The following is a 25,071-nucleotide window of genomic DNA, read 5'->3' as shown; positions in this document are numbered from 1 at the left end:
CTGATCTGCATCATGACATCAGTCTGGTCAGAGGGAGGATCATGGGGGGAAACAAAACCCAGATGATGACCACCAGCAGAACACTGCTGCTGCTGATGCCGCCAGTAAATTTTGTGTGCTCTACTTTTACTCTTCCGGAAGGCAGTCAAAATGCCCTCCCCTCATTTTTGCCACTTCACTTGCAAAATGGGATAGTAAAGTGGGAGGGATACATATTGGCTCAACCACACAAATCAGAACTGTCCCCATGACGTGGTCTGAAGGTCTTCAGCGGTAGAGCACCAGCAGGTCACCACAGGTTCTTTCCCCAGCCTCTCCAGGTGGGGCTTGGAGGGACCCTCTGCCTGAAGCCCTGAAGAACCACTGCCAGTCAATGTGAACGGAAAGAGTAACAGCAGATGGACTAATTACATCTGCTGCCAAAGTGCCAGGTTTTTCAGAACTAGAAATTCTTTTAGAGTTTCTAAAAAATTTTAGGAGAGGTTCTTAGCGCTCCTTATTAAAGAGAAGCAATGTTAGGGAACACCACTGAACAGCTGACTGTCATATGGTGGCTTCATATAGGATAAATATCTGATGATGCAGAAGACTTTTTCTCTCCTGTTAATTTCCCTTAATTGTCTTTAGGAAACTTCCATCGCAAAGCCTCTGTGATCATGGTGGATGAATTGTTGTCTGCATATCCACACCAACTTTCCTTTTCAGAGGCTGGGCTGCGGATTATGATAACCAGTCACTTCCCCCCCAGAACCCGGCTCTCCATGGCCAGCCGCATGTTGATCAATGAGGTATATTTTATGTTTTGTGTAAACAGTGCTTGCTTCAGCAGTGATCTGTAAACTGGAAGCTACTGGACTCTTTTTATGGGGCATCTTGGTGGGTTGCTATGAGTGATGACCACACTTCTTCCTCTCACCTCATACTGGATGGCCAGAATCTTTATCACAGCAGGGCTGCCCTGCATGTTTCCCCAACTGGAATATAATGGTAGAATGAGCCATATTGGGGTCTGGAGCACAAGAGTAGAGGAACATGAGCTGCACTGACAGGGTCAAGGAGGTCCTCTGTTGTCTGAGGAGAAAAGAGGAGGGAATCAGGTCCCCAAGAATGGAACACAGCTCAGTCATGGCAAGAACTTGGAAACACAGTCCAAAAATATAATGCTGCTTTGTTTTCAAGACAACGTATGAGATTGGTCCCTTTTGCTCCTTGTGTGTTTCTCAAACAGAAATCTCTGCCCTTAGTTCAGGCCATTTTTGCATAGGATAGAACAAAAAATACACCTCCTTAAAGGGTCCTAAGTATTCATGTAAAAAAGCATTGTATTGATTAAATTATTTTTGATTTTTCAAAATAAAGTACATGAATACATTGTTATTTGTACTGCTACTTGAGAGCCTTTAAAGGTAAGGTTGCAGTCTTTAATAAGTTTACTTAGCAGGTTAATTAACTAAAGCTTCAGCTGATTAATCAGTATGTTCAGTTATAATCAGTGGGGCTTGGAACCAAGGATGAAGTTGTTCATTTCTTGATGCTGTTGTAGTTTTATAATACAACACAAGTGAGTATTTAAGATGGCTGTTCTATCTAACAGGGAGTGAGAAATTTTTGTAAATTCAATTACAAAACAAGTGTCAGTGATGTACATATATGACATACCATATATTAAAATAATGTTATTTTGATAATTTAAATATATACTGTACTTTTCTGTATATAAGACGAGGGTAGATAAATAGGTATTGCTCCAGGGGGAAGGTAAACGGCATTTCCGTGCGCTGCTCTGGTTTGCCAGAAGCGGCTTAGTCATGCCAGCCACATGACCCGGAAGCTGTACACCGGCTCCCTCAGCCAATAAAGCGAGATGAGCGCCGCAACCCCAGAGTCGGCCACGACTGGACCTAATGGTCAGGGGTCCCTTTACCTTTTTATTTAACTCTAAAGTAATGTTCTAAATGTGGGCTCGTCTTATACACGGATAGTGCAGGGGGGGAGCAGGAGGTTGTAAGTGGCGAAAGTGTGGGTGATTCGTGGCTGCGACAAGGGCTGCTTTTAATTGGCTGCTGCTGCGGCAGTTGTGTGTGCGCCTGCTGGCTGCTGGTGGTGATCAGACGCTTTATGGCTTTTGTTACACATGCAATTGTCAGCGTTTGTCAGCCTGTTGAGTGATTTTTGGCATTCCCCCTCCCAAAAAAGCTCAATAACTCAATAACCCCCCAAAAAAGCTCAGCAACTCTGGGTCATCTCCCCCCATTTTCTAAAATTGGAGCCCCCCAAAATTCATGGGGGCGTCTTAAACACGGAAAAATACATATTACTTGCCCTCTTTAAAAGCTAGCAAATTCAGCTTTTATCAATGTATATTGAGATTCTTATTAACTGAGGTATGCAGCGGTTTTGTACATCAGCACAACTTGTAAGAGCTCTGAAATAACATGAGTTGATACTACTATATTACTTGCAGGTGAAGCATTTGTCTTCAGCAGTTGCTATGGAGATTTGATCCTACAATCTCTTCTCCCTCCTCCCTATTTTAGTCTCGTTGCTTTTTAAAAACTCCTAATGCATTTGCCATTACTTCTTTAAACAGAGACAAAGACTAATCAACAGCAGAGTATACACCAATGGAGAATCAGAGGTGGCCATCAAAGTCCCTGCCAAGCGCACAGTAGAGAATGGGTCAGGACCCAGCAATTCTGCAGAGAGAGGCGCAAATGGAGCGAGACGAGATGAAGAGGCTGCAGAGGCTGGGAATGAAACAGAGAATGAAAACGATGACAATGAAAACAATGAGAATGATGAAGAGGAGGAGGAGGAGGAGGAGGATGAGAGTGGAGACCCTTACACTCCCTTTGATGTACCATGTAAGAAATTCCTAGGTTTCACAAATCTGTTTGCTTGTTTAATATTAAACATACGGTACTTATTTAATTTTAATATTTCAAAGTCTGCTTTTTAAAACATTCTTTAGACATCTAGACAATTGGGAGAGAGCTCCTTCAGAGTAAGGCAAGTTACTGAGCAAAAATCCTTCTTGCCATTAGATGCTACATGAAGGCTTTGGAGTGGGGAAGCGCAAATGATCATTCAACCTAAATGGCAGAAAATTTAGACCTCAGTTGAAACTTCCGCTTTGGTTTGTAGGCAAAGTGAGGTTGTTGTGCTGGCCTCAGTTGCTCAGTTCTTCATTTTGATATGCTATATTCTTTTTCGTATGCATTTATCTTAGCTCTGAACTTAAGTAGAATTTTTGTCATTTTAAAAAAGGAGGTCATAAGGCATACAAGATGGAATCACCTTCTAATGTTGGGGTTTGGGTTTTTTGCAGCTGGCGTAATAGAAATTGCCAAATGGTTATTCACTTGGCCTCTGTCCTTCCTCTTGTACTTCACGGTGCCCAACTGTAATAAACCCCGCTGGGAGAAGTGGTTCTTGGTCACTTTTGCCTCTTCCACCCTCTGGATTGCAGCTTTTTCCTACGTGATGGTATGGATGGTACGTATTGGGCCTGGCGAATGCTGGAGTGCTTTGAATGCTGGAAGTGTCCCCTTCTCTTGACAGTGCCTGGGCACATGGTGGGTCAGATCAAAGAGTCATCTGATCTAGCATCCTGTTTCCAAAAGTGGCAAGCCAGGTGCTTCTAGGCATGGCCCTCCATGATTTACCCTTCTGCAGCCAGCTTGCTAAGTACAATTTTGGTATCATAGATCATAGAAAGGCAGAGTTGGAAGGGACCCTGGGGCCATCTAGTCCAACCCCCTGCAAGGAAGGAGAGTCCACTACCTTCCAAGAGAATCTGTTCCATTGTCAAACAGTTCTTACTGTCAGAAAGTTCTTCTGATGTTTAGTTGGAGAATTTTTTCCTGTAACTTGAAGCCATGGGTTTGGGTCCTACCCTCTAGAGCACAAGAAAACAAACTTGCTGCATCTTCCATGTGACAGCCTTTAAGATATTTGAAGATGACTATCATATTTCCTCTCAATCTCCTCTTTCCCAGGCTAAGCATACCCAACTCCCTCAACTATTCTTCATAAGGCTTGGTTTCCAGATCCTTGATCATCTTGGTCACCCTCCTCTGCACATATTGCACTGGTCAATATCTTCCTTAAATTGTGGCATTCAGAATGGACACAGTATTCCAGGTGGGATCTGACCAAGGCAGAATAGAGTGGTACTATTACTTCCCTTGATCTGGACACTCTATTTCTGTTGATGCAACCTAGAATAGCATTGTCCTTTTCTGCTGCTGTGTCACACTGTTGTCTCATGTTAAGTTTGTGGTCCTCTTTTAAGGGTAGAACATTTTGTCAAAAGCCTTACTGAAGTTTCAGTACATCCACCTCATTCCCCTGATCCACCAAGCTTGTAACTCTATCAAAAAAAGAAATTAGATTAATTTTCCTTAACTTGATTTTGAGAAACTACTCTGGGTCTTAGTAATCACAAGTCCTCAGTGACTGACCATTTAAATATCTGTTTTAGAATCATATTTTGTTTTATTAATTATCTGCCCTTCACCCTAAGGTTAGGTTAGCAGGTTACAGTATTAAAACAACTTTAAAAACAATTTAAAACAACTTGCAATCATGAAAATAAGCAAAGACTGGCTGTGCAAAGTACTGATTGGCTAGCTCTTATGACAATCACAAAGCCCTACCCCACACCCTGCATTGTTTCTTTAAATAAAATACTGGCTTCATACCATTAGATAAATTTAATGGGATGAACGTGCCAAATGTCTAAATTTCTTTTCCCTTTTCTTTTCCTCCTCTTCTCTTGAAGCAAGAAGGGAGGGAATCAGCACTGGATCTGGAGCTAAACTGGTGAATTTGGAAGGGGCACAGCTCAAATTAAATCCACAACATTACCAGGCAAGGCTGGGAAAGATTCCTGCCTGGGACTGCAGAGAGCTGCCTCCAGTACTGTATTAGATGGCCCAGTGGTCTGACTCAGTATAATGAGCTTGCTATGTTGAGAGCAGGGGAAGCTGAGTTCTTCCTGGAACAGAAAAACCCTCCTATAGATTGGTACATCTGTATGTGCTCTGAATGAGCTTAAGCATCCTAACGGTCCATTTATTTTCTCTAGGTAACAATTATTGGTTATACTTTGGGTATTCCAGATGTGATCATGGGGATCACATTTCTGGCAGCTGGAACCAGTGTCCCGGATTGTATGGCAAGCTTAATTGTAGCAAGACAAGGTAGGTTTGTGTAGTTTGTTAAAACATTGCTATCAAAGAAGCTGTTGAAGGTTTTTAAAACGGAGCCATTGCCTGTGCTTAAAGGTAAATGCACAACAAATACTGTAACATAGAGCAGGCACTTGGAGATCGGAGGCTATTCGGATGCTGCTTGGTAGAACACTAACTTAACTGAGTGAATTGACAAAAAAGTTTCAGATTAGTTTCAGTATAAGTAAATGAAAGTGATGCACCAACCTCAACCAAAGCCTTTCATATACTTCTACTGAAGTTGAGGGTGTCTAAACCTTTTATTCCACTGAGTAAATCAGAGGCAGTGTAGAATGTTTTGTGGTGGCTCATGCAAAAAAGCTTGTGTGAATGAAGAACCAAAATTCTCGTCATTATTATGTGGATAACTGTTGAACTTTCTGAGACTATTGTGTGGATAACTACTGGACCTGTGTGTTCCATATTAGTGAGCATCAAGACACCTAAAAGAAAGCAGGGGAAATGGGGCAAGCAGAATAAGAGAGAACTTTGCAAAGGAAATAATACTTGCAACTCGGACATAAACAAACTTGCATAAGATGGGTCTATAATAATTCTTGTTTTCTAAATAATTCCAAACCACTCTTGTTTCCTCAGGAATGGGTGACATGGCTGTGTCAAACTCCATTGGAAGCAATGTTTTTGACATTCTGATTGGCTTGGGGCTTCCATGGTCTCTACAGACTCTAGCAGTAAACTATGGTTCCTATGTAAGTATTACGTTTTTAGTCGCTTTTTTCTTTAAGTCGCTTTTTATGTTTACAAATTGCTACAGCTACTTTTGTGTGATATCGTGGTTTATTTTCTGTTTAACAAATAGCAAGCAAACAGGGGGAGTGCTGGACTCGAACATGATCAGGAGAGCCAGTGTAGTGTAGTGGTTAAGAGCGGTGGACTTGTAATCTGGGGAACTGGGTTCGCGTCTCCGCTCCTCCACATGCAGCTGCTGGGTGAACTTGGGCTAGTCACACTTCTCTAAAGTCTCTCAGCCTCACTCACCTCACAGAGTGTTTGTTGTGGGGGAGGAAGGGAAAGGAGAATGTTAGCCTCTTTGAGACTCCTTTGGGTAGTGATAAAGCGGGATATCAAATCCAAACTACTCCTACTCCTACTCCTCCTCCTCCTCCTCTTCTTCTTCTTCTTCTTCTTCTTCTTCTTCTTCTTCTTCTTCTTCTGTGGTGTGGTCAGAGGTTGACTTCAACTCTTTGTCCTGTCCACAGACCCAGCTAGAATTGAGCATTCTTGCTCCTGCTGTTTGCTCTAGGGTGAAATATCCCATTGATGGGATGGAAATATCCCATTCAATTCAGGATTAGGGCAGGTCCAAAGTCCCAGTCATGGTCCCAGTCTAGCTCGTCTTCCCTGTGTCAGCTATTCGCTGTTGCTGTTGTTTCTATATATATAAAAAACCCCAAGCCAGACCAAACACTCAGCGTAATGTCACACCCAGCTTGGTTCCGCATCCAACTCATTAGCTGTACACCACAATGTCTAATAGGGACATGGGTGGCGCTGTGGGTTAAACCACAGAGCCTAGGACTTGCCGATCAGAAGGTCGGCGGTTCGAATCCCCGTGATGGGGTGAGCTCCCGTTGCTCGGCCCCTGCTCCTGCCAAGCTAGCAGTTCGAAAGCACGGCAAAGTGCAAGTAGATAAATAGGTACTGCTCCGGTGGGAAGGTAAACGGCATTTTCGTGCGCTGCTCTGGTTCGCCAGAAACGGCTTAGTCATGCTGGCCACATGACCTGGAAGCTGTACGCCGGCTCCCTTGGCCAATAAAGTGAGATGAGCGTCGCAACCCCAGAGTCGGTCATGACTGGACCTAATGGTCAGGGGTCCCTTTACCTTTATCTTGTCTTAGATTGTAAGCAATATTTTAACCTATAAATTACTATGAGTACTTAGTTTCATAGAAAGCATGTGGTCAGTAAATAAATAAGCAACTCTAGGTGTTGTTCAGCCATAAAACTTGCTTTAGGAGGGGAAGAAATCTCCTATCTTGAAAAGATTTCCAGACAGCACCAAATATAGAGATAATTAGGTGTCATTGGGCATCAATTTATACTATAGGTTAGACCATAATTTCTCAACCTTTGGTCCCCAGGTGTTGCTGGATTACAACTCCCATCATCCCTAGCTAGCAGGACCAGTGGTGAGGGATGATGGGAGCCGTAGTCCAACAATATCTGGGGACCCAAGATTGAGAAAGGCTGGGTTGTACCATCACCTATCAAGGTCTGGACTTCTGGGACTTGCATTGGGGTATTTTTGGTGGTGGCACTGAGGCTGTGGAACACTCTCACCAGACCTTAGACTGGCACTGACATTGGCTAGTTATCAGGGCCAGTTGAAAACATTTCTCTTCACCAGGCTTTCTGATTAAACATCAGCTATGAAAGTTGAAGGGTAGTATACACTGTTACCCACCCAGAGATCATTTTAAGATGGACAGGATATACATTTTAGAAATAAAGGGGGGGGTCTCTGATGACTCCTGTGACTCAGAATCTCCCTGAATTGTTAATTCATTCCACATCTAATGTAACATATTCAACAAAGAGAAAATAATTAATAGTGAAGCCTATATATATAATTCCTAGAAATTTATACAGTGTTATTAAAACCACAACAAGTGAACATGCTCACAACTTAGAAGCTCGGAGTGACTGTTAGTGTTCTGTGGTAATTTCATGAAACCACATGACCGCAGAAAGTTTAAAATGACAGGGAAGATTGTTAGCAGCAATGTAGTGTGTTCTGACCTCCACCCACTGCAAGGATCCTGGCTAAGACTCTCCTTCTGACCACCCTAACTAGCTGCCTCTGGGAAAGGGAAGCGGGGTGGGTTGGCTGTTGCTGCTGCTGCTACTTACCACTATTCTCCCTCTTATTGGCAGCTCTCAAAGTTGCATTGATTTTCTGTCCCAATTGTCATCTGTGCCAGTAGGCCTTTTTTCTGAGCAGACTATAGCTTCTGCTCCTGACTGAAGGAGTGTTTTTGGTCACATTCCATTGTGTATCTCTCCTCCCAAATTGGCTGCTGAGAGGACACAGCCCCTCACCACTTCCACAGTCAGCTCCTGTTGCTCCCTCTGTGATTCTCCACCTTGATTCAGCCCTCTTTCCCTTGCATGAACCCCATTCCTATGCAGGGCTGAACTTTCGTAATATGGCTTCTTCTTCACTCGTAGCCGAGTAAGATTGTCTTCCATGAACACGGTTTTAACAATGAGTCCATAAGTGTCTGTGGAGGCCAATTCTGGATCCACACATTCTTCAACAGTGGGGACATAGGTTTCCGGGCAGGAATTGATCACGGTGAGGGTTTGCCAAACATGCCTTCCTCTTAGCATGTTTCTCCCTTTCGTCCTGAGTTCGCTTTGCATTCGTGCTTCTTCAAAGTCCATGACAGCTTTGGTAAAGGCTGTTCTCCAGCTGAAGCGCTCGCAGGCCAGTGTTTCCCAGTTATCAGTGCTTATGCAACATTTTAAAAATTTGAGACTGTCTTTAAACCTCTTTTGTTGTCCACCAGTATTTCACTTTCCGTTATTAAGATGGGAATACAGTAGTTGCTTTGGAAGACCATAATCAGGCATCCGAACACCATGACCAGACCAATGAAGTTGATGTTGAGGAATCATTGCTTTGACACTGATGATCTTTGCTTCTTCCAGGACACTGGCATTGGTTTGCCTGTCTTCCCAAGTGATATGTAAAAAATTTCAGAGACACTGTTGGTGGAATCTTTCGAGGTGTTGGAGATGGCATTTATAAGTGTTCCATGTTTCACAAGCATACAGTAAAGTTGGTAGTACAATAGCTTTGTAAACAAGCATTTTGGTTTCCCTGCAAATGTCCCAGTCCTCAAACTTTAATCGGGAGAAGGCTGCAGTTGCAGAGCTCAGGCGATGCTGGATTTCAGCGTCAATGTAAGCCCTTGTGGAAAGATAACTGCCCAGGTAGGAGAAGTGAACAACACATTCCTGGATTGCACCATTAGGTTGGATTTGTGGCACTGCAGAGGGGTTCTTTTGTGCTTGTTGGTGCAGCACTTTGGTTTTTTGGATATTGAGCAATAGGCCAAGTTTTCTGTAAACTTCTTTTACGATATTTAGGATGGTTTGGAGGTCATCCTCTGAGTGTGCGCACACTACATTTTCATCAGCATACTGAAGCTCTATGATGTAATTTATGGTAACCTTACTCTTTGCTTTTGGCCTGCTCAGATTAAAGAGCTTTCCATCTGTTCAATATATGATTTCTACCCCAGTGGGAAGTTTCCCTTGGACAATGTGTAGGATCATGGCAAGTAAGATAATAAATAGAGTTGGGGTGATAACGCATCCCTGTTTAATGCCTGATCCGACTTTGAGAGCCATTGTAATCCACAATAGTTGCTGTCATGTTATTGTGGAGGAGCTGAAGGATGTTCACAAAGCAGCCGACTTTCAGAAGGACAGTCATAGAATCATAGAATCATGGAATCATAGAGTTGGAAGAGACCACAAGGGCCATCGAGTCCAACCCCCTGCCAAGCAGGAAACACCATCAGAGCACTCCTGACATATGGTTGTCAAGCCTCTGCTTAAAGATCTCCAAAGAAGGAGACTCCACCACACTCCTTGGCAGCAAATTCCACTGTCCAACAGCTCTTACTGTCAGGAAGTTCTTCCTAATGTTTAGGTGGAATCTTCTTTCTTGTAGTTTGGATCCATTGCTCCGTGTCCGCTTCTCTGGAGCAGCAGAAAACAACCTTTCTCCCTCCTCTATGTGACATCCTTTTATATATTTGAACATGGCTATCATATCACCCCTTAACCTCCTCTTCTCCAGGCTAAACATGCCCAGCTCCCTTAGCCGTTCCTCATAAGGCATCGTTTCCAGGCCTTTGACCATTTTGGTTGCCCATTTTGGACAGTGTCAGTTTGTCAGTGTCCTTCTTGAACTGTGGTGCCCAGAACTGGACACAGTACTCCAGGTGAGGTCTGACCACAGGGCAGTGCAATTTATACTGCCGAAGACCTTAGTCAGGTCAATAAATGCCATATACAGGGGTTGGTTTCTCTCTCTGCATTTTTCTTGAAGCTGTCGGGCAGTGAAAATCATATCCACTGTCCCCCTAGAAGGTTGAAAACCATTTTGGGATTCAGGAAGGGTATCCTCAAATATAGTTAGGAGACGGTTTGCTAAGATCCTTGCAAGTATTTTGCCAGTTGCAGCTAATAAAGAGATGACTCAATAATTTCTGCAATCCATTCTATCATCTTTTTTAAAAAAAGATTGCTAATTTTGGTATCCCTGAAGTCTGCTGGGCTCTCCCAGATTTTTTTGATGAGCTTGTGAAGTTGTTGTGTAGGTTCAATTCTGCCTGCTTTGAGGACTTCGGCAGGTCCGCTGATTTTGTTGTTTTCCATTTGATTAATAGCTATACACAACTCTCCCAGATTTGGAGATACTGCAGGCTCATCTCTAAATTGTTTTTGCGGGATTTGTGAAAGGACCTTGGCAGCTACGGGGGAGTTGTGGTTAAGGAGATGTTGGTAATGTTCTTTCCAGTGCAATGCAATAGCTTCTGTATCTTTTAGAAGTGTGGTACCATCTGATGGGCGTAGGGGGCATATGCCATGATTTATTGGCCCATAGATGATCTTTGTGGCTTTAAAGAAACTCTGTGCATCATGAGTGTGAGCTCAGTGCTGGATCTTTTGAGCTTTTTTTATCCACCAGGTGTTCTTTAGTTCTCTGGTTCTTCTTTGAACCTCAGTCTTAGCATTGGCATGGGTATTTTTCTTAGTGGCACAGTTTCTATCTCTTTGTGTGTGGCCAAAATTTGGCATCCCCAAATGGATCTTCTCAATTATGGATCTTCTCAGTTTCATGCCCCCTTGGCTTGCTGCCCTCTGTGAGGGAACCACCCGCACCACCCTTAATCCAGCGCTATTCCTATATCTCGGAGCCTCAGTGTGGCAGGGATATGTCCCAACAACTCTATTCTCAGTAACTCCAAAATGGGACACACCATTCACCACAAAAATTAAAGGATTCTGTCAAGGTTCTGAGGGTTTTCAGTTCTGATGCATTTCTCCATCAGGTGTGATTAGATCATTAATTTGGGAAACAGTGGAATAATGGCTGTGGTCTGTGAGCCCATATGGTCCTTGTCACAGACCTCCCTTCTCTTTCAACTCTGCCCCATATCAGTCAGGCCGGAACCTGAGCCCAGAGTGGCTCCTGAACTGATGACCTGAGCTGGGAGATGTCAGCGCCACCACCTGATTCTGTCTAAAGGAGGAAGTTCCAGGAAGACTAGTTATACCAGCTAAGGAAGCCTCGTTTCAGCATTAAGCCAATGAGGTCTGGCGCCAATCCCTGACTCTTATTAAAGTTTCTGGACCTGGTTTGTTTGTCTTGCTGACCTAAGCAAGTAAGAGACCTGCTGAGCTACATACAAGTTACCTTTCAGCATTGCACAAGAACCGGATTCAACACTGACATATTTTGACCAACTTTGCCCTACTTCTCCTTTGGCTCATTGAATCCAACCATGCTCCACCCCACCCTGGCCCTGGGGCCTTTCTCCTTGAGTTGGCAGAAACAAGGTTTGGCACCAGCATATGTTGACTGGGCGATGTGTGCAATTTGCACATGCAGTTTGCATCAAAGTGTGGATTTATATGTGCCAGGTGTTAGGTGTGACACAGAATATCCAGGAAGCAGTTGTGCTTGAGGAAAGAGAAGATGGAGTGGCTAAAATCCTACATAATGAAAGACATTCGCTGTCTAATACTCCCTCCTCACATACAAGACTGTTTTTCCCACTGTCCACTCTAATAGGGACACTGTCATAACCATTAAATCAAGGTATTTGCCACTAGAGATGATCAGAAATAAAAATATATTAGTGGCGATAAGGAATGTTTTTACTTGTATGGAATCTGTATCCAAATTGCTTTTGGCTTTAGCAGCACTACCTCACTTTCTCCTGAACCAAATGCCAGAGTAGAAGTGAAAAATGGAGTGTGCCCTTGTTCCTACTTTCTGGTTTTTCCATTGCAGAAACTTGTTATTCCATTGATATTCTCTGTAAGTAGGACACCAGGGGAGACTCTGAGAGCCACAGGAATACTGAGATGTGTAGGTATGTGTACTGCTTTTTTCCTGGGGATACTCAAGGGTATGCAGTACAGTCACCTTTTTTTCTAGAAGAAACGCACTGGTTAAAAGTGTTGCACTTACTGTAACAACTTCATGGTGAGTACCAGCAGCCTTTTTCTAGAAGGAAAGCACTGGGAGTAATATTTTTTTAATAAATGGAAGCTACATCATAGTTCTGGCTCGTATGCTCGCTGGGATGGTGTTATGTACTGAGTTGAATAGAATCCAAACTGCAGCAGTCTGATTGGTCCTAGAACAATAGGATCCAAAAGGCAGCAGTCTGATTGGTCCTAGAACAATAGGATTCAGAATGCAGCAGTCTGATTGGTCCTAGAACAATGCAGTAGTATGATTGGTTGGCAGGAACCACCCAATCATGCTCCAGATAGAAGTGAATCCACAACCTGATTGGCTTACAGTAGAATTCCGGAATTAGCCAATCATGTGCAGCCCATTGTGTAAATAATGTATATAAAGCAGATACTTTGAGGGGACATTCATTCATTCCTCCTCACCACTATGGGCTGAATAAAGAGCATGAAATCACTTTGCGACTCTGAGCATATTTCACTGGCGACGAAGGTGGGATCCCGCTGAGCTGACTGCCACACACAGCACCGCAGTACCGCCACCTGCCGCACCGCTGCCTCGCACCGTGTATCCAGGCTTCAGCTCCGGGACACAAGGAACTCAGAATGGCAACCGACAGCAGCTTCTCGCCGTTCAACCCAGCATCTGGAGACTGGGAAGCGTACGCCTCCCGTTTCACCTTCCTCCTAGAAGCCAAAGGGGTCACCGATGAAGAAGACACCAAGAAGAGGGCAATATTCTTCAGCGTCTGCGGAGAGGAGACGTTTGAAATCGCCCGGGCTCTCCTTGCGCCTGAAGACGTTGCTACTGTTCCATACAAAACAATTATGGAACAGCTGAAGGCGCACTTTTCGCCACAGCCCTCAGTGGTGGCTCGTCGAAATGCCTTCTACGCAAAGCGGCAAGCCCCTGGGGAAACCATAACTGGGTTTGTGACCTCTCTCCGCCAAGCTGCCCGATTCTGCAACTTCTCAGAGCTGGAGAACATGCTTCGTGACCGCCTCGTCGGTGGCCTGAAGGATGAGAAGCTGCAACGACGCCTCTACGCTAATAAGAACCTAACGTTCCAGGTCGCTCTGGAGGAGGCCCTGGCAACGGAAGCTGCCAAGAGGTCGACGCAAGAGGCACGGCCGAGCCAGCCGTCCCAACCGAGGGTCCACCACGAAGACCTCACCGACGACTCAGGATCCAACAGGGAGGAGGTGCACCGAGTACAGCAGCGCACTCAAGCAGCCCACATACCACAGCTGCCTCGACGAGAAGGAGGGAATTGCGCAAGCTGTGGAGAAAATCACGAGAGGAGGACCTGCCGTTTCCGCAACGCAGAGTGCAGGCAGTGCAGAAAATCGGGACACATCACCTGGGTGTGTCGGGCTCGGCCCACCCGACGCCAGGCATCAGATGACCAATCCAAGAGCCCCAGGTCCCGGGGCCCAACGCACCAAGGCAACTCGACGGAGCTCACGGACTTCCAGGTATACCAGTTGCCCCACCCCAACGTAGAGAAAATTTATGTAGAGGTACAGATAGAGGGGGGCCCATGCCACATGGAGCTTGACACGGGTTCAACTCTATCCATAATCTCGGCAAGGACCTTAAGGAAACTGTGTCCTACTGGGGGTCCCAAACTCAGGCCGGTCCCATTCACCCTCCGGGACTTCCAGAAACGTAAGGTCCCCACAATAGGGGTGGGGACCTTCAGGGTGCAGTACTGAGGGCGGACGCGGCAACTGGACTTGCTTGTAGTCAAGGGCCCCTACATTAGCTTACTGGGATTGGCATGGTTTGGACCACTGGGGCTAGCCGTCACCGGGGTGAACCACACTACCTTACAAGTGGACGTGGATGCCATATGCAAGGAATTTCCAGGGGTTTTCGATGGGAAATTGGGACAGTATACGGGCCCCCCATTGCTCTACAGCTTGACCCCGCAGTACGACCGGTCAGGCTCAAGGCCCGCCGGGTCCCGTTCGCCCTGAAACCCCGTATAGACGAGGAATTGGACCGACTCGTGGAGCAAGGAGTGCTGGAGCCAGTGCCTAATGCCCCCTGGGAAACCCCAATCGTCACACCCGTCAAGCCGAATGGTTCGGTCCGCATCTGCGCAGACTACAAATGTACCATAAACAAGGCCCTCACGGCCCATGCATACCCAGTGCCAGTGGTCAGCCATGTCCTTGCTACCCTGGCTGGGTCGAAAATTTTTGGCAAGCTGGATCTGGCCCAAGCATATCAACAGCTGCCAGTAGATGAGGCCACAGCAGAGGCACAGATGATTGTGACGCACAGAGGAGCGTTCAGGGTAAAGCGGCTGCAATTCGGTGTCAGCGTGGCACCAGGCATATTCCAGAATCTAATGGACTCTCTCCTTAAAGGGATTCCTGGCGTCACCCCCTTCTTCGATGATGTGTTGATTGCCGGGCCCACACCAGAGGAGTTTGAGGACCGCCTCCGCACCGTTCTGCACCGTTTCCAGATGGCGGGTCTCAAGGTGAAGCGGGAAAAATGTCTACTAGGAGTGCCTCAGGTGGACTTTCTGGGATTTATGGTAGACGCAGAAGGGGTCCACCCAACTGGGGACAAGGTACGGGCCATTTGTGATGCCCCAGCGCCCAAGAACAAGACTGAACTTCAGGCCTTCTTGGGACTATTGAACTTTTACCATTCCTTCCTTCCCCACAAGGCGGCGGTAGCGGAGCCCCTACACAGACTCCTGGACAAGCGGGCCCCTTGGGTGTGGGGCCAGCGCCAGGAGGCCGCATTCCAGGCAGTCAAGGACTTGTTTGTCTCAAACTCGGTCTTGGCACACTTCGACGAGAGGCTGCCGGTGGTGCTAGCATGCGACGCCTCACCCTATGGCATTGGCGCTGTCCTGGGACACCAACTCCCAGATGGAAGAGAGGTACCGGTGGCATACTTTTCCCAGACACTCAACGCAACCGAGCAGAACTACTCGCAAATCGACAAGGAGGGTCTGGCAATCGTGAAGGGAGTAAAAAAATTCCATGATTTCTTGTACGGGCGGCCCTTCACCGTGGTGACTGACCACAAGCCGTTGCTTGGCTTGTTTGCCCCCGAAAAGCAGACCCCCCCAAGTGCTGTCTCCTCGCGTCCTCAGGTGGTCAATTTTCCTTGCCAGCTACCAGTATGCACTGATTCACCGCCCTGGGAAGGCGATGGGCCATGCAGATGCCCTCAGCAGGCTACCACTACCGGAAACAGGCCCCGACCCAGCACCTGCACAAGAGGTTATGAGCCTGGAGCTGCTTCCCGAGCGCCCCATTCAGGCACAAGAAGTTGCACACCATTCCAAGAAAGATAGGGTCATCTCCCGGGTCCTGGACTGGGTGTGGAGGGGATGGCCCAGCAGCAGCCCTGGGCCAGAATTCGCCGGCTACACAACCCGCAAACATGAACTGTCGGCCCACAAGGGGTGCCTGTTATGGGGAAGCAGGGTCGTTGTTCCCCAGCCCCTCCGCAAAAGGGTCCTCACAGCCCTACACGAGACACACCCAGGGGTAGTAAGAATGAAGGCCCTTGCCAGGAGTTATGTGTGGTGGCCGGGGATCGACGGAGAGATAGAGGCCTGGGTCAAACACTGCCAGGCCTGCCAAGAATCCCGCCCAGATCCCCCAAGGGCCCCAGTCCAGTCCTGGGAGTCCGCCCGAGCACCATGGTCACGCCTGCATGTGGACTTCGCTGGCCCCTTTCAGGGGAAAACATTCTTCATAGTGGTGGACTCCTACACCAAATGGCTGGAAGTCGCACTGGTACCGTCCACTTCTACGTCCGCAGCCATCCGGGTACTACGCAGGCTGTTTGCAACCCACGGGCTCCCTGACACTCTCGTCTCAGACAACGGGACTGCATTTACGTCAGGAGAATTCCAAACCTTCACAGCGCAGAACGCCATCCGCCACATCCGTTCGGCGCCATTCCACCCTGCCACCAATGGCCAAGCAGAATGCATGGTGCAGACCACCAAGGACACCCTTCGCCGCATGACGCAAGGGGATTGGGAGTACCGCCTTGCCACATTCCTTCTAGCACAGCACAGCGCCCCCAGCTCAACGACTGGCCGGAGCCCCGCTGAACTACTAATGGGTCGGCGCCTTGCAATCAGATTGGACTGCCTTCACCCCGATAGAGCTCAGGATGAGGTAGTGGTGGGGGAAGGCAGGAACCCCCGGACCTTCGAGGCCCAGGACCCAGTGTATGCAAAGAATTTTGGGGCAGGCCCTGCATGGGTACCCGCCACAGTCACCAGGGTCACTGGCCCCGTGTCGTACGAGGTGCTAACAGATGGGGGGCAATGCTGGCGCCGCCACTGCAACCAGATACAGCGACGATTCCCGGGAGAAAACCAGGAGGATGAGGACAGGTCAGAGGAGTCCCAAGGGAACAGTGGGGCAGTGAGGCCCATAGAGCAGCAGGGGCAAGCAGGAGAGGCAGAATCAGTAAATACAGAGAGGACCCGTGAGGCCGAAAGGACACTGGAACCAGAACCACGACTGAGCGAGCCGGTTGCGCCAGACCATACAGCCCCATCACAGCCAGCATCCTTGGAACACCAGCCAGAACCTGAACCCCGGACCAGGGAACACCCCAGGCCGCAACGCACACGTAGGCCGCCGGCGTACCTTGAGGACTATGAATGCGGCCTCCCGGGCAGGACTGGAACTTAGAGGGGAGGGGTATTATGTACTGAGTTGAATAGGATCCAAACTGCAGCAGTCTGATTGGTCCTAGAACAATAGGATCCAAAAGGCAGCAGTCTGATTGGTCCTAGAACAATAGGATTCAGAATGCAGCAGTCTGATTGGTCCTAGAACAATGCAGCAGTATGATTGGTTGGCAGGAACCACCCAATCATGCTCCAGATAGAAGTGAATCCACAACCTGATTGGCTTACAGTAGAATTCCGGAATTAGCCAATCATGTGCAGCCCATTGTGTAAATAATGTATATAAAGCAGATACTTTGAGGGGACATTCATTCATTCCTCCTCACCACTATGAGCTGAATAAAGAGCATGAAATCACTTTGCGACTCTGAGCATATTTCAGATGGTGTCACTCTTTATCTGGTAAACAAGTGAAGATGCCCTTCTTCCTCCCCATCAGTATGCACATAATGTCATGTGTAAGCTGAGAGTACACACATCCTACTCAAAAAAGAGAAGAAATGTTGTCCAGTTAGGCATTCTTGTGTAGAGTGCGTGGTGAGCAGGCAGAGGCATGTTCTTTCTTCCACCATGTGCTGAGTTCTCAGTAGATAGAGCTGAGCCACAGCTCACCATCCTGATGATGATCTTTGTAATCTGAGGAGGCTGGTGGTCTTCTGGGAAGAGAAACCTAAAGAGCTTCCCTTCCCTGCTACAAAACAGAAGAGAGCTTCCCCCTCATTCTTGGTATGAAACTTCCTGATCAAACTCTTAAGAAGGCACAGGCAGGAAATGTGGCTGACAGCGGCTTTTTGGAATTGGTCGCTTTTCTGCAATTCCAGCCAAGTCAAATTTTCATTCTTTCTCAGTAGTATACAGAATAAGAAGCAATTAAGTGATGCCTAGTGGATAATCTAGGCACTAATGTTATTTCCAGCAGGGGGAGTTACTACTGTGTTGTTTTAGTCCTATTTTGCCATTCAGAGTATGCATATTCCTGGTCCCTAGCAGGTTTTTCAACTATAGTTTGAGCTGCTCTGTTTAATTCTTCTGCCTCTACCTGCAACGTGGCATGTCAAGTTCACCTTACTGACACCCAAGGGGAATTTACGCTTTATGTGCCAACAACAAAAAAAGCACAGTGAAATCTAGCCTTTGTTCCAGGAAATGCAGCTGTGATATCTAGTGTGGGCAGCCGAACTTCCTGACAAAGTGCATTCCAGAGCCATAAAGCCATCTTGCCAACTGTCCCTGGGAATTTCCACACACACTCCAATCAATCTTCCCTAGGGAAATTAGCCTCTTTTGTTTACTTGAAATACTTTTAGATCTGACATCAAATGGAGAGTGCAGAGAAACAGTGATTCAGATTTTACTACAAATGAAAATGCTGCCCCAATCCAATTTCATCTCTTATAAGCACCATAACACCAGCACATTAAGTGACAAGGAAGAGATCAGGATATAATTTAATGCTTTGTTTCTTAGGAACTTGCCTCCTACCAGGTCAGATTATTTATCCATCTGTCTCGGTTACAGCAGGCCTACTCAGTCTGGCAGTGGCTCTCCAAGGGCTCAGAGAGAGGCCTTTTCCCCTTTCCCTTCCGTGATATTATTTTAACTAGAGATGCCAGAAGCTGAACCTGGAATCTTCTGCATGCAATAGATGTGCTGCAAAAAAGGAGTGAGCTACAAGTCTTTCTTTTACTCCCTCTATTTTACAATGGGTGTCTATACAAAATCTTTATCATGTTTCCTGGACTGTGAGTGATGAGCTGCTAAGTTGTCTCTGAGCACCTCCTGGAAAATTGGAAGCAACACTTTATCTCCCTGAGTCATTTGCATAGCCGTGGCCTTCTCTTAAAAATAAAACTTTTTAAAAAAAAAATAGTGATGCTGGTGGGAGGCCTACTAGCTGAAGATCCATGCCCTGTGTCTTGATAATTTTAGAATCTTTTGTGTGCTTATTATAGATGGAGGTAATGATATAACTTTGGCATCCACACGTTTGCTAACTAAGAAATGGGTGAAAAACTGCTGCTGATGCAGTGTGGAAAATTATTTATTCAACTGGCAACACAGTAAATTACTTTAATGCAGAAACAAATTGATTTGAATTGCTCATTAGATTGAAAACAACTTTACGAAGCAGGGGAAAGCCCAGCTGTTGAACAAACAAGAGACACATTGTTAGTGGTACATGAACTTTTATCCTCCAAGTTATTTTGTGGTGACAGACGAATGCTTTTCCTCCCCTCTTTCTGTCCATGTGTCAGCCCAGCTGAGTAACCGAGATCTGGAACCCATCCCGTCACCTTTGGAGAAAGAAGACTAGTTCTGCCCTGAGCCCTCAAATGGCAGTTTGCCATTAAAAATATTCTTGTACTCTAACCGAAACACAAACAAGCCAACCAATATTAGATGATGTCTTTTATCAAAATGACTCTGGGGGTGGAAACCGCCACTCATGTTTAACTGAATTACTAAATAAATACACAACAGAATAATTCAATGACAGGCAATAATTTCTCAGAGGACTGAAACCAGTTTAAGGAAGTCTTTGCTTGCTACTTAGCATACCACACACAGATTTATTTGGTCGCCCTGTCACCTCTGATCAAACAGTTTGGCAAGTTTTATTTTTCAAAAAAACAACTTTATGAACCTGAGGCAAAAGTAGGCCAAATTTGTATCCCTTTCAAGCTACCTTCAGTTGTTCAAAAAACTTATATCTCTCTAGCCTAAATGTGCCTTTGCAACTGCCTTTATTCTAACTGCACATTTTGAACTCACCTCATCCCCAGTTACTAATATCTTTAGACAATATGTCTCTGTAGATACCCAGTGCAAAAATATGGTGCTTCTGCAGTGACGAAATGCCAAGGTGAATGGGGCTCTTGTACCTTTAATGACTGCCCAGACTAGCAAAGTAGACAATATTGTGCCACAATCATGATGTGCTTGAAAGCCGGTGTAGCATAGTTATGAAGAGTACACCAATGATGCTGAGGGATGGGGGTGCTTCTGCTGCTGCTGGGGGTTCTACTGTGATGGACGCTCCAGCTGCACCCTAGGGGACAGAAAGCTGGTGGTTGTCCAAGCAGTAATAGCAGGCCCTGAAGTGAAGTGTCATTCCTTGAACCTGCTGGATCCAAAGCCCTGTGGATCCTGGAAGGGACCCAAGCTGAAGCTGGTATAATGAGAGAGGGAAAAGGCCCACGTACCCAGCTTGTCCTGGCTGGTGTGAGGTGGCAGGACTTTCGATGGGCTCCCCTTCCTTAGGACTGCTTGGTATGAGACTGTTCTACTATGTGCGTCCCTGCCATGTCCGTAGGGTATTCCTAAGTGTCTCTTTCTTCAAGTCAAAGCCTCCCATCTGCATTATGGAGACAATAATACAGAGGTAGTACTGCTATATATGCGCCCCAAGCTTCCTCCAAGGAGTGGAAGGGGGCCAGCATGGTTTTCCTAAGCTGGGCTGAAAGAGAGTGGGAGACAGGCTTTTGTCTTCATGTCCTGCTTCTGGGCATTTGGGTGCCGCTGTAAGAAACTACTAGACAAACTTTGGTGGGACCCAGCAGAATAAAACTAAAGCAGCGAGTTTACAGGTTAGACTACTGCTGGGTGTTGTGATTGTTCCTGAATGTCCTCATGGAAGTAGTGACCAGGAATGAGTGACAGGTTTATTTATTGTTCCAGTTGCACTCTTTACCACAAAAATAGGACTGACCTCAGTGACTAAGGCCTGTAGTTACCAGTGGGTTTGATAGGTTTTATACATTTTTTGTGGGTTTCACCTTCAAAATAGTCTGGAAGCTTCTTTCGATTCAGAAAATAGTTTGCAGGGTTCTAAATTGTGCCAATAGATCAAATCACATTACACCAATCATTACAACCAACTTCGCTGGTTATGGAATGGGTAGGCAAACTGAGGCCCGGAGGCTGGATCCGGCCCAGTCGCCTTCTAAATCTGGCCCATGGACGGTCTGGGAATCAACGTGTTTTTACATGAGTAGAATGTGCCCTTTTATTTAAAATGCATTTCTGGGTTATTTGTGGGGCCTGCCTGGTGTTTTTACATGAGTAGAATGTATGCTTTTATTTAAAATGCAAATGGATTATTTGTGGGGCATAGGAATTTGTTCACTAAAAAAAAAATAGTCCGGCCCCCCACAAGGTCTGAGGGACAGTGGACCGGCCCCCTGCTGAAAAAGTTTGCTGACCCCTGGGTTATGGTTTATTTCTAGGTTCAATTCAACCTCCCCCTACCCAAGTCATTCCTTCCAACCTCTTCAGTGTGGGCCTAGTCATTGGCTGGTGTTCATTAGAGACGGAACCTTTTTGGTTGTAGCACCCATAATCTGGAACAGCCTCCTAAGAGAGGGATACCTGGCCTCATTGCTGCTCACTTTTATTGAGAAACAAAGACTACCTTATTCCTGTGGGGTTTTGCCAAATACTGCCCTTAACAAGGTTTTGGCAACGGCTGTGGCTGCCTTTAGAATATCTGCTATAATTTGCTCTTGGTCTGATTATTATCCTATTATTTTAAGGAATGTGAGGTGCTGTGATTATTATGGAAAGGTGAGGTTGAAATGCAAAGAATAAATAAATAAATATACATTCAGAAATCGAAAACAGCCAGCCCTGCCCAATTCTGTGGATCAAAGGGCAGCAGTGTTGCTTTGAATACAATATTCCCTTTGGTGTAAAAGAATGTGATATAATGGTCTTATCTCATTTATATCTATGAGATTACAGTTTTCTGCTGTGTAGTGATTATAACTAGTTCATTATAATCAAAGTGGAGACAGAATTCTTAAACAGTTGCATTAACTTTTCAGATTCATTTAAACAGCCGAGGACTTATCTATTCTGTGGGCTTGCTGCTGGCATCAGTTTTCGTTACTGTAAGTAGATCACAATTTTATTCTGAACTTTTAAGATAGTAGCAAATACTAGTGAAATAAAAGCTTAACCCCATTTTGGTGAGGCATGTATGAAATATGGTGCAGTTGTGGGATGTAGCAGTGTGTGTTATGATAAATGTAATGGTGATTCACGGGCAGCATCTTCCAAAGACTTCTAGTGCCCAGAGGGTCTGCTCAGACCAAATGGTAGCTATAGAAGTGATGAGAGATTTCTAGGAGCAGGCTGGTAGATCTAGGCTGAGGTGGACTTTGGGTCTCAAATTTCAGCGATGCCAAAATTTGAAGCCCCCTTCCTCTCTCCTTCGATTCTACATCATAGTTGTGCTGCCCTTGAGGCTCCATGCCCAGTGCAACCAAACCGGTCACGCTCCATTAAATCTACCTCTTATCTAGGTCAGCTCTATATCTATGTGAAATTGTTTTATGCGCCTCAAGAAAAACATTTCTTATTGTCTATTTGCAGGTGTTTGGTGTTCACTTGAACAAATGGAAGCTGGACAAGAAGTTGGGGTGCGTGTGCCTTCTGCTCTACGGCATCTTCTTGTGTTTCTCCATCATGACAGAATTTAATGTCTTCACTTTTGTGAATTTGCCTATGTGCAGAGATCACTGATCATGTGGATGGACTGCTGAGAGGCAATTTTCTTCTGTACCTGTGCAATATGAAACATGGTTGGCATCTCCAAGCAGTGTGGGTGCCTCATGAAGGCCATGAAGTACACCTCCTCACTGTTCATTGGGTCCTCTTCCTGTTTGGGCTTAGCTCTTTCTAAGCCACTCCTTCACACATACAGACACACACCTGGAAACCTCCTGAATCGATGTGAAGATTTACAAACTCAGATACTCTAAACAGTGACTTGCAGTCTATATGAACTATCTTCTACCTGGCACTGAGCCAGAGAAACTGAACTGCCACAGTTTCTTCTTTTTAACTTATTTGAAGACTAATCTAATTTATGAATTGAGACTATAGCTAGGATACAAAGAAGAGGTACATTGCGTTGGGTGCTTTCTGAGGAAAACAGAAGGGACCTATTTTATTCTGCCCCCCCGCCCCCTCCAAGACAAGCTTTCTTGCAACTTCCTTACGTTTCTGAGTTTTCAGTTTCATTTGGAAGATCCAAAAGTCACAAATGGCACTCAGGGAGCTGAGTTCCAGGTACTTGTTAGTAGGAATGGACTTCATACTTTTTGAAAGAAAGCATGGAGGTAGTACAACATGGCTTCCTCACAGGAAGTCATGTATTGCTCAAAGCTATTTGAGAGGAACCCTAACTGAATGCAGACTATAGAACTGAATGTTGCTACCATTTTATTCTTGTCATCAGAATTTGATTGCTAAGTTGTTTGTTATATTTCCAAGCAATAGTTTTAGGCCTGCCTACTCTGGAAGGCTAACAAGGTGAAGTTCTGGTTTTTAACTGTCAGTAATCTGAAATGCAAGGTCAGAAGCAAAGCCTGGACTGACCTTTTTGTGATTTCTCAATATTTCTAGTTTCTGTAGCACTTTTAGATTGAAAAGTGCTTTGCAATCCTTACCTTCTTTGCCCTGACAACAATCCTGCAAGGTAAGTCACTCATATTCCCACAGGAAATTTTTCTTCAAATGGTGGAGCTGAGGCTGAGCGAGGACGATGTGCCAAAAGCCGATGAGTCCCTTGAGGGCTGAGCTAAGGCTTGAACCAAAGTAGTCTGGGTTCAGCTCAGACCTCAGGCTACTGGATTGTCAGATTAGCTCTCAGTGTATTGGAGACTGGGAATTGGGGAAAGGGCATGTAAAGCTATCTTTTTAACTGAGAGGAGAACATAAGCACATGGCACACATTTTTAAAAAAGTTAGTTATAGACACTGGTTTCTGAAAGGCATATTTTGCACATATATTATTGCTGATGTTATCATTTGCCACTCTGCAAAGGATACACTTGACCTGGGTAGGGTTTTTTCTCTCTTACAGATGCATCTGGCACAATATGCTGGGAATTTGTCCTGTGTGAGCTCCATTTCAGGAGCACTTCCAAGTGAATTGTGTCATCTTCCTAATACAAAAGTGCTTAGAATTCATCCTATGTCCTCTTGGAGGTAGGGCAGGGGAGAGGAACAGGGAGGAATGACGATGGCACTTTGAAAACTGAGTATTTAGTAGCTGAGGTGATTGTGAAAGATTTGCCATTCAGCATTACACTGGCCCTGCTGTCTTTGGTGCAATACTGCATTTGTCCGTATGACAAATGCATGACACCTTGGTAGAGCCACCCATCACTGTCACAGCTTCATAGTTGTCCTGCTGGGCAAATGTTTGAGGTATATTTTGTCTATGGTACAAACAAAGGTCATTATTAACAGAGAAGCAGCAAGCTTGAAGTGTTGGGGTTAAAAGCTCCAGAGTAAAAAACCTATCTACCCACTGGTTTGCACTTTTACACTTGATTATTTTAAAATGAATTTCCTTGGGATAAATGGTGTGAAATAAAATTTTCTAATCTGCAAACTCCCTTCATCCTAGCACCTTGCTTTATCTTACGATATCCACAGTGAGCACCTAGTAGTTGTTGGAGTTTTCCTTGTTTCTTGTAGCCACATACATGGCTGATCAATGGCCAGCCTGGGAGAGTGAATCCCATAGTTCAATGGAGAATGGAGGAGGTGGTTCATTTCCCCTCCATCGCCACCACTCTCACAAACACACACATACTTTTTGATGTTTGCATTTCTGTGTCAAACAACTTCAGTAACATTTGTTCAAGTTGTACAGTACGCCCACAACTTACATGGGAGTTACGTTCCAGGGATCCTATCTAAAGCCATAATCACATAGAGTCAAAAACCTATTGGGTTCAGTTGTGGGTGGGATTGCCAAAGTCATTTTTCCTGCAAACTTGCCCACTTTCCACCCCCTTTAAAAAAATTCCACGTGCATAAAGCTGAATGCACACAAACTAAATGCATGCAAATTGTGGGTTTACTGTACAGTTTTCTACTAGTTTATGAATAATGT

The 25,071-nt window shown here is 45.5% G+C and overlaps 1 protein-coding gene across 2 annotated transcripts in view; it reads left to right on the top strand.

Moving 5' to 3' along the window:
* Nucleotides 1-24,564, top strand: part of SLC24A3 (solute carrier family 24 member 3) — a 184,218-nt gene extending 159,654 nt beyond the window's left edge. For both annotated transcript variants that reach the window (XM_083624467.1, XM_083624466.1), the window contains exons 11-17: nt 628-788; nt 2,591-2,864; nt 3,329-3,495; nt 5,090-5,204; nt 5,832-5,944; nt 21,986-22,051; nt 22,536-24,564. In XM_083624467.1, the coding sequence (XP_083480593.1) occupies nt 628-788; nt 2,591-2,864; nt 3,329-3,495; nt 5,090-5,204; nt 5,832-5,944; nt 21,986-22,051; nt 22,536-22,685 (1,046 nt within the window). In that variant the 3' untranslated portion in view covers nt 22,686-24,564. The remainder of the gene's footprint in view (nt 1-627; nt 789-2,590; nt 2,865-3,328; nt 3,496-5,089; nt 5,205-5,831; nt 5,945-21,985; nt 22,052-22,535) is intronic.
* The last annotated feature ends 507 nt before the right edge of the window (nt 24,565-25,071 follow it).

Source organism: Podarcis filfolensis (genome assembly GCF_964270895.1).
Source record: "Podarcis filfolensis genome assembly, chromosome: 7".
In the NCBI taxonomy this organism is placed as follows: Eukaryota; Metazoa; Chordata; class Lepidosauria; order Squamata; family Lacertidae; genus Podarcis; species Podarcis filfolensis.
The sequence above is the reverse complement of the archived record's forward strand: the minus strand, read 5'-3'. Positions and strand labels throughout refer to the sequence as shown.